The sequence below is a fragment of the Corella eumyota genome, chromosome 3, assembly GCF_963082875.1.
Source record: "Corella eumyota chromosome 3, kaCorEumy4.1, whole genome shotgun sequence".
NCBI classification, from domain to species: domain Eukaryota; kingdom Metazoa; phylum Chordata; class Ascidiacea; order Phlebobranchia; family Corellidae; genus Corella; species Corella eumyota.
This window is the reverse complement of record NC_137492.1, coordinates 5,011,381-5,021,222: the sequence shown is the minus strand read 5'-3', so window position 1 is coordinate 5,021,222 and position 9,842 is coordinate 5,011,381. Positions and strand designations below refer to the sequence as shown.

General features: G+C 29.9%; 2 protein-coding genes across 2 annotated transcripts; both read right to left on the bottom strand.

The window, feature by feature from the left end:
- Window positions 1-63: 63 nt before the first annotated feature.
- On the bottom strand, window positions 64-2,071 carry LOC145745259 (uncharacterized). Its single transcript, XM_082563275.1, has 6 exons — window positions 1,933-2,071; window positions 1,663-1,756; window positions 1,372-1,499; window positions 757-945; window positions 502-647; window positions 64-404 (listed from the first exon to the last, which is right to left on the bottom strand). Exons 1-6 carry the CDS (start codon window positions 2,014-2,016, stop codon window positions 299-301), a joined length of 747 nt encoding a protein of 248 aa, XP_082419401.1. The 5' UTR covers window positions 2,017-2,071; the 3' UTR covers window positions 64-298.
- A 755-nt stretch (window positions 2,072-2,826) lies between these two features.
- On the bottom strand, window positions 2,827-4,826 carry LOC145745189 (mesencephalic astrocyte-derived neurotrophic factor-like). The gene is made up of 4 exons (XM_082563196.1): window positions 4,709-4,826; window positions 4,466-4,590; window positions 4,085-4,226; window positions 2,827-3,401 (listed from the first exon to the last, which is right to left on the bottom strand). The coding sequence occupies exons 1-4, from the start codon at window positions 4,779-4,781 to the stop codon at window positions 3,241-3,243; spliced, it is 501 nt and encodes a 166-aa protein (XP_082419322.1). The 5' UTR covers window positions 4,782-4,826; the 3' UTR covers window positions 2,827-3,240.
- Between the last annotated feature and the right edge of the window lie 5,016 nt (window positions 4,827-9,842).

Genomic DNA, 9,842 nt, shown 5'->3' with positions numbered 1-9,842 from the left:
AAAAATTATTTACACTATGACTTTAGAAAAAATGTACAATTTCTATTGCGAAATGACAAAAAGTGCAAAAAATTACATGGAGTACTAAGATAATTACTGTTAATGGCACATTTTACTTTTTTCTAAATATTAAGAATAATAAAAAACACAAAAATGTAAGGTTTTTATCCAAAATGTAACATATTTATTAATGATTTAAAATTTGATTAATAAAAGCATTGATATTTTTTCACTTTTTTAAAAATCTCTTTTTTAAAAATAATTCCTAAAATACAGTAAAAATTGAAAGAATAGTTGTTTAAGCAATTATACATTTGTTGGGGGTGTTAAAATTTTCTGGGTTGTCATCCAAAGTGAATGGTATTCCATCAAGATATTTTAAATTAGGAAAATGAGCAAAAACTCTAAAAATATTCAATAAATATTTAAACAAAAAATAAATCGGTAACCCAAACAATCATTTGAGGCAAACATATTTTGATAAAAAAAACATTAGTTTACCTGTTTCTGTAATGTTCCTGAAATTGGATCGGGTTTAAAGTCAAATCCAAACTTTGTAAGTTTTTAAACTCTTCACTGCCATCAAGTGTTGAGATATTATTCTCACTTAAGTTTAAGTGAAGTAATTCCTTAGATTTTGGAAGATTCTAAAATTTTAAAAACAATTTTAAAAAGTAACAAATTAGAATCACAGTCTTACTTTAATGTAAATCAATAGTTATAACTTTTTTTCAAGCCACTATTCATTTATTTTACCTTAAATGTCTCAAAATGATTTTTGGACAAGTTAAGCAAGTGGCAACTTGGCAAATTTACAGATCTCAGATCTTTAAGTGAGTTGTCCACTAAGTTAAGTTGAACGCATGACTTTAATAACTTTAACACTCGAATAAAGTTTTTCATTTGGTAAGCATGACCAAGATCTTGATACGAAAAGTTTACAATCTAAATACATTTGATAATACTCGTTAGAAAAATCAAATTTAAAAGTAGCCTTGCAATGTGGTTTAGTGGTTAGGACACTTGGCTTTATTACGTGAGGTTCTAAATTTAATCCTTGATGTGTTCAAGCGGTACCACCCTTCAAGGTGCTATAAAACTAGTAAGGTGCTATAAACTGCAAGAACTTCTGCTGGGCCAATACTTAATCAGAAGTTTAATTATCAGGCAATTGTAATCCACAATATCTCAAATACCCAATGGCAACTCAGGACTGGGTTGGGATAACTGGTGTTAGTTTATGTTTAAGTCGTGAAGTCAACCTTCCCAAATCAGGGATAAATTAATATTTTAAAAAAACATAAATCAATAAATAAATATTTTATCCAAAAACATTTTTGTTGTTTAGTTAATTTATTAAGTTTTAATTACTGTAGCTTCTTTCCAGTTTTCATGTTTGCTTTTAAAATCGTGTTTGAGTTTTATTTTTCTTCCCGCTTCAATGTCATTATCACTACTGGATGAACTACTAGAAGAACTGCTAGATGATTGCTCTGGGCCTGCACAAAAGTTGTATTTGTAAATCAAAAACTATAATTTTTCAATTGTTTTTGGTATGGTCCAAAAATTAAGTACTACATTAAATTTTTGTAGTTCTTGATATTTTAGGTTCAATACCAACTGCTGGCAGGTGATTAAATAATTACATTTTAGTTATAATACCTTTTCTGATTCTTGGGCACTTTAGTTCATCGCCTTTTAATTTATTTTTAGGCAGTTGATGCCATAGTGCATGTTTCATATCACTACCTGGCAGCTAAAAAACAAAATAAAAATAATCAAAAACATATTTCAAATAATAGAAAAACACAAAAATTAAAAAACCTTATACCTAAGTATAGGTAATAAATTATTGCTACTGCTACCATAAAAAGTTGTAACATGCAATCATAAGTAATATTGTTAAAAAAATAATATTAATTTTAATTTTACTTGATGTGGAAAAATATAATCTTGGGTTTTTTCCTTTGGTGATGTCAGCACTAACATTGGTACTTGCATATTTGCTGCAGTCATATTAAATCGTTTTACCAAAGTTAAATATATTAAAACTTAAAAATGCCTATCTTCTGCAAATAAACCTTTATTTAAATAAATTTTCACTTTTTTAACTCAATTTGTCACAATCTGCCAATGGAAGAAATAATCGCATTTGGTAAACCATAACTTTAATTCTCACCCATTAGAAATACACTCACACATGCAATCCATTTAATTTACATTTGATTCTTTCAAGCCTGTATATTTTTTAAATATGAATCTTTTTACCATGCCATAACAAACCTGAACCATACTGCAGACTGCAGTTATGTTATCTTGTAGACTTTACAACAAGAATAACATCACCAATCTTTATACAATAAACTAAATTTTGGCTAGTAAAACTAACTTAATGTATTTGCAACATATTTTTTAATTAAAAATAACTTTTTGAGGATAAAAAACGGTTTAGCCCAAAACTAACCTAATTTGCCTTGGACTAGAATTATAGTTTTTAACAAAACACAAGAAGTTTAGTTCTCAAATAAAACAACTAAATTTAAACCGCAGCCCTTAACCCATTGTAACGCTATTTGTTTAAGGCAAATTTACGTCAAAAGTTTATTTGTGTTTTGATCACAAAACTAAAACAAGCGTCTTTGTAACTACGTCAAAATTCAGAGTTGCCAGTTTAAAAATATATTATTTAAAAATGAAAACAAATTTGATAAACATGTCCCCACAAAGGATAAAACCAGCCTAAAACAATTAGGATTGTGCCTTGATTTATTAAAGAAATATCAGCAATTTTTTAGTAAAATAAAATAAAGTGCAAATACTTCGCAATGTAAGTAAAGCTAGCCATATAAACTCTAAATATTGCAAATAAATATTTTTCACCCAAAATTTGTATTTTACAGCATCATTTTATTGTGTTAAGATATAAACTTTTTACAAGTTCAATAAATAGAATAATGCAAAAATTTCCTAAGTAGGCATTTGAACAAAAAATACAAACAACAACGAAAAGAAACATAAAAATACTGCCTAAAATTTACAAGTGAATTCAAAAAATATTGCTAGCTAAATTTCAAATTTCCTAAATTTTGTTTTTTAAAAGTGTTTAACTAAAGAATTTTATATTTCCAAAAATGAAGAAATTTTACAAAATCTAGAAAAAAATCAACAATCGCAAATAATTTTTTAACATAATCAAAAATTCACGATTTAAAGTTATATGTAAAGTTTTCAGAATGAAATTTAAAGTTCAGTGTGTTTTGGTTTAAGTTCATTTATTCTGTTAATAAAATCTTGTTTTTCTATACAGCCCTTGCACTCATCATCCCAGTCTGACAAAATTTTCTTGAGATGTTTGACTCTCATTTTGTTTAAGTTGACAGTTTTCCAATCAATTTCCTTGTCTGTCAAAAAAAAATTAAAACTAAATTAACGTCGAATAAGTGGATCCATATATTTGTTAAAGTAATTAAATCAAAAATTTTAGTAAGGCATTTTTTTAGATGGACACACAAAATTGTTACAAGATCTATTTAATATCGAAACATTGTTTATGATATCCCATGAATACAATTTTAAATGTGTTTGTATTATATATTTAAACACAATTGTTAAAAATAAGTCTGACCAACAGATTATCTACTTAAACAAAACATTGTTTAACTAACTACAACTGCCATTGTTTATAGAATTTATAACCCCTGGCCCAGAATTTGTTTAACCCTAGTGCATATTAGGATTTTTTTTATCTTTATACAACAACCGGCAGCGTGGTATAGTGATAAGAACTCTTGCTACACTACCATGAGGTCGTGGGTTCAATCCCCACTGATCTCAAGCTGTAGCGCCCTTGAGTAAGGCGCTATAAACGGTATGAACTCCTGCTGAGCCAGCACTTTATCAGCAGCATAATTACCAGGCAATTATAGTCTCTATAATATTCCAAACTGCCACAGGCAACTCGAGACTGGGTCGGAGTAACTGATGTTACTCTATGTTTAAGTCCGCATTCGACTTTCCCACATCGAGGATAAAGATATATACAAAAAAAAACAAAAAAAAAAACAACACTAAATATAGTGCCTACCATATTTTAATTCGCAAATTTGGGAATCTTTCTTTTTCAATTCACTGCATATTTTTTCAGGTTCTTTCATGTAACCACATTGTCTTACCACTGCATCTGTGTCTCTGGTTGCAGCATCAGCAGTTGCTCCAATGTAGTAACACTAAACATAATTTTATTATATATATATTATTTAACTTATTTTATAAAAAGTTTCTCTTTACAACAATGTCTATTTCTCTAAAAAATCTTAAATCTGAAGGTAAACATTTTAACTCTAATTTACCAGTGTTATTGTCAATTAGAATAAAGATAGTGAACTCTTAGTTAATAAAATGTATTTGATATTTTATTTAAATAATTAAACAATATAACATTTATTATACTAAACAATATACTTACAAATCTGTTATCCTTTCCCTTTGCTTTACCACACACTTCTAATAATTTATCTTTAACGTTTTTTGGTCCTCGAATATCATTGTCAGACAATATCTTTTGGAACTTGGTTATAAATTTCACACAAACTAAAAAAGGTTTTATAGAAATTTAATTTTTTTTATTTTTAAATTAAAATTTAACGTTAATATATATTTAATATAACTAACATTTTATAGTATTAAGATAAAAATATAAGTTTATTACCTTCACATTCTTCTTCTGCGTTAACACATAAACCAAACAATAAAATACTAAAAACACTTAAATATATGTTCATCGTCAATTTATTTTGATTACCTAAATTGCACGTAATTTAAAATCTAAAGCATAAAAAAACAAAATTAATAAAACTTTAAAGCTCTTTTGCCTTTAATGACTTACATAACCCCTTATAAACAATTATAAGTTGCGTTTTTAACTGTAAAAATCTGAGTTTATTTGTAATTATACAGTCTGTAGGCTTTTTAAAGAAGAATGCCGGTCTATTACTTATTGATACGTAGCATTACTTAACATACGTCACCTTTCAATTTTAGTGCGATGTGTAAATGTTACAGCTGGATAGGCATGTTTAATTATATGATTTCTATTTTTATGTAGCTTATAAAAACAAAACATACATAACTAAATGCTATTCTAACGTTTAATTTTAACAAAAAATGTTATAAATGTTTATTTGAAAACAAAAAAATCCCACATATAATTTCAAGAATAAATTATGTTTCTTCAGAAGTGTAATAAAATAGGTTTTAGTAGTTTTTTTATTATGGCACTTATTACACAACAGCCTTAATGTAAAACATATAAATGTAATAAAATTTAAATTTTCTTAAAGTTAGGACTTGATGTAAGATTTTTATAAATTAGTTAATCGTAAAAACTTTTGTATTTTAAACCATACCGCTAGATGGGAGTAGTGTATCATTATTAAACAAACTCCATAGGCCTTCCTTTGGTATTTACTTTGGCATGACCTATCATTAAACGTTAGTAACTAACGAAGTTTTGATTACAACATATTTAACGTTATGTACTTATATTAAATGCTTCTTTTTGTTGTAGGCATGGCATACCACGAAATATACTACATTGCGTTGCGCAATCTATAAGTGTGGTGATTCAGAGGTTACGCGACTTAGCGGAAATGCTTACAAATCAGATTACGATAAGACACGAAAGTGGTTAACAATTAACATTTTATGCGGAGTGGAAGTTGTAGCTTAAAAATGACATGTGTACCTTAACCTTATAAAAGGGTTAAGCATATTTACTGAACGCTGGTAATGATTTACCTGCTATAGCCTTGTAAATTTTACAACAGCTACCTTTACTTAAACGTGCATAATAACAGCAACCTTATTTTAGTAGTTGAAGTATTTTAAAATATTATTGGTATTGCGCAACGCTTAGTTTAAGATAGTTCACGTATTAATTCAATTCCCCATATACATTAAAAGTGTAGTAAACTCTCAAAACAAATCCACTATGGTTGTTTACTGACTGCTAAACCAACTTACTATAACCATACCATCCCATATTGCGTAAGCACATTTACGATGCACCGAACAATGAAATTATGACGTCATATTAGGATACTCAGGCCGCACTAGCCGGGGCCTGGAATTGAATCTTATGTTACTAAGAACGTCAGCCATTGGAAATTTAAAACGCTATGAGATCTTTTCTTTTGTACTTTAAACTAAGTGCGTGTAATCTTATTATAGTGCATATTAAATTGCAAACCCTTCCCTGAAATATTGACGTTTAATTGGATTTCATTTCTATGAACTGTTAAGGATGCATGTAAAAAATGCTGTTGTCAACATAAAAAATATTCTATACAAAGTTGCAACACCTCATAATTATGAATGGAATCCCAAGTCAGTGCATAATAAACAACACAATGGTTCAAAACAATGGAATGTTTAATAACAATATAGATCTCTAAGTTATTGGCCTTTATTGTGATATTGGTAACTTTATTGTGAGCCTAGCGCGTGTGCTATGACAGGTGCTAGGAAAGAAAATTCCTTGGGGAGTCCAATATTATGGTAATTTGGTAAAGTTTTAACTTATCATATAGAGAACAAAGCATGGCGCCCATGTGTGTATTGTAATGAGAGTATATCACGCTTTAAAGCCTAGCTAGAATTCTGACTTGATGACCGCTGGTTTTTCAATGCTTAATTCACAAAGCTTGGGCCAACGCGAAGAGCTATTTCCACAACGCGGGTAAAAATAGCCTGTTCGTGACAGAATCTAATATCAAGAAGTCAGAAGGAAATGACTGGTTTAATTTCTTTACAACCCTTACATGCTATGTTGTCAAGGGTGTCATTAGCATAAGAACTTGTTCTATTAATAAACATTCATGGTTGTATACAAGCGTCGAACTGACGTAAAGCATAAGCAGTTGCAATTGTGTGAACATTTTTGAAGTCCCCTTTGAATGCAATTTTAAATAAATAGGGGATATAAATCCCAAAAATTCCTAACCGATATTTTTGACATGTTTTACCTTCCGTGTCTGTCAGTATTCAAAATTACTGGTTCTTAGCCTTGCGTGAGTACGTATAATTGCTGGCTCTTTACTACAGTTGTCATTTCCAAGTGTTATTCAACAAATTGCCACGTGGAACGACACAGTTAGCACCATAGCGTGACACTAGTTAGGTAACGCGGAAACTGGTCGAATTTACTGATTGTTATTTCCAGAAAATGGCTCGAAAGTTGGAGATAATTACATGTTAATTGTCCTAATACGTTTAATGTGGTCATTCTAGGGTTTTAACACGTACCGGGTGTTTCCTATTTTAGAACGGTTCAAACAATTAGTCGACGACAATATTATCACACCTGGCGTGTTACCAAATGTTTTACCGAATCATGATTAATACCATCTAATCAAACAGATTTGCTCATAATCGTTAAACATTTGGGCTACCATAATACTCGGAATATTGCTTTAAAGTAGTTTGTTTATTTAGATTGAGTTGACGACAAAAGGCCGGGCAATAAGAGGCCCAAATATAGATCATGACTAATCTTAAATATGAGATATTGTCATGAACTACTTAGTTCTGACCCGACTAGTTAACACAGGGCTCTTAAGAACACTTAAGTAAGAGTTTTGCTGGCGACAAGATACGACAAAGAATGTGCGTGGTTTATCAGTAAAAGTACAATTCTAAAAATCTCTCTTTTTTACTTTTTCCAAGTTAATTTATTACTTAAAAATTTCTACACATACGCAATGTCAGTTAATATATATTTTTTTTTTTAGATTGTCACATGTTTTATGATTTTAACTCCTTAAAATTAAGATGACAACACGCCTACTGGAATGTTAAACCAGTTTGTTATCTCAATATTGCGCCATAAGATAATAAAATAAGGTGTAGAAGTAGATAGAGCACATAACTGCAAAACGTCAGTACTTGTTTAATCGGTTTTTGGATTAGTGTGTTACAAATACGTTTTATTATTGAATTCCTATAGGACCTAGAGGTTAAAATAAGTAAACCGGGGCACCTGTCCTTTTAATAGTCGTTTGTATAAACGTTTAGCGAAAGCAGCTGCATTAAAACATCTACGTTTAGATTCTACGATAACATATCGACCTGATTTCAACTGATTAGAATGTAAATCGTGACATTAAATTCAATTTTCTACAATCGTGTACGTCATATTGCTATAGTGACGTCACAAGAACATTACAAGAGCACTTAAACGAGCAGGAAAACATAGTGCTCAGGCGATACAAAAATCACTTGAAAGGCACTCATTTTGCTTGTAAATACAAACCAATTACGTTTGTGGCAAGCTAAATACATTTTGATATATCATTATAAATTGGTCAAGGTACGTAAGATGTTCAAGCGTCTTTCTTTTTTTTTTCTGAGAATATAAAATTTAAAAAATCAACTAATAATAAAGTTAATTAAAAAACAGTGTTCCGAAAACTGGGGTTTTCTTTTTAATTTTTATCGAACTAAAATAGCCAAATTAATTGCGAAATATATTATGACCATCCCAAAATAAGTCATAAGCCAAAAAGAAATGAACCGAAATGGCTTTATAGACTTATGAATCAGTTCCAATCTAGGATTATATCTCTTTTCTTCTATTCTATGCCCCCGCTTAGGCTTATTTATTTATGGTTTTGAGTCTTGGCAACGCATTTTATTTTACTTTCGTCGATGTCTACACCTTGGTTTAGTGATTCATTCTGTTAGTTTTGAATTACCTGTTTTATTTGTGTAAATTTGAAAAACGGTTGGCTTAATTAATGGTGCGTTAACTGTAATCTTCTCATTGTATAGTCTTACACGCAAAACTCATGAAATCACCAAATTCTAAAGCCGCAAACGGTCTGAAAAATGAGTTTTTTCAACTTTAGAAAGGTTCATTTGAAAATAAATTAAATCGATCGAAACTTGTTTTTAAAAACAGTTAGTTCAGTCAAAATATTGTTTTGGAAAATGTCACGAAATATTCATTTAATTGACAATCAAAAAAAACTTCCATATTACATCGTCATGTTTTTTTTTTTAATTAAAAAAGAACCTAATTTACCCACAAGTCGTTTTTGTACGTTATGGGCTGGAAAAGGTTTCAAGAAAAAAAGAAAAAGGCGACAATAGTCTCTATAAAGAATGAGTAACAATAACGGAAAAACAAAAAAATGACCACTGACACGACCGTTACATGTTAAATCAGATGTCATATTAATGTCACCACGAATTTTCGATCGAGAAATTTCCACTCTGAATCACGTGAGCACGCAAGATATGCTAATATTATGTCGCGAACTAGCAGTTACGCATAATTGTTACGTCTAGAAAAAAGTACGGCGCCTGGCTTCGAAATCCAAGGCTAGATTTTACATATTGAGCAAGCAGGCTGCTGACCGTTGTAATTAGCCTTGGATTAATTTTTAAAGTAAGGGTTATGCGTAGCAAACAACATGCTGCTGGATTCTAAGCCTCACGTCAAAACGTTATATGTTTCAATTGAAACCGGACTGCTGGTATTTCATTAAATTATTTGTCATGCGCACGCTGATTTATAATTAGATATTTGCGGGTATGTTAAATAGCACGTCCAGACAAAAAATTGTGCAATTTTGGCAACGAATTCGACACGCCTAAATTTAACCGCATAACTTCGTTGCAAACTAATCAATTAATTGTATGTTAATTTTTGGCCAAAGTAAAAGCAAAACGCCCACGACACAAAAAAATAACGTGACAAAAATGTTTTTTTTTAAGTTTTACGATTTCTCCAAATTTTCTTTATGAAAACAATTTTTAAAAATAATTTATTTATAATCTAGAAC

Coding starts and splice junctions, on each gene's coding strand:
- LOC145745259 (XM_082563275.1), bottom strand. CDS start 2,016: ATGACTGCAGCAAATATGCAAGTACCAATGTTAGTGCTGACATCACCA. Junction 1,500..1,662: donor GTGCCCAAGAATCAGAAAAG/GTATTATAACTA, acceptor ACTTTTGTGCAG/GCCCAGAGCAATCATCTAGC. Junction 405..501: donor CAGGAACATTACAGAAACAG/GTAAACTAATGT, acceptor GAATATTTTTAG/AGTTTTTGCTCATTTTCCTA.
- LOC145745189 (XM_082563196.1), bottom strand. CDS start 4,781: ATGAACATATATTTAAGTGTTTTTAGTATTTTATTGTTTGGTTTATGT. Junction 4,591..4,708: donor CGCAGAAGAAGAATGTGAAG/GTAATAAACTTA, acceptor AACCTTTTTTAG/TTTGTGTGAAATTTATAACC. Junction 4,227..4,465: donor AGGGAAAGGATAACAGATTT/GTAAGTATATTG, acceptor AATTATGTTTAG/TGTTACTACATTGGAGCAAC.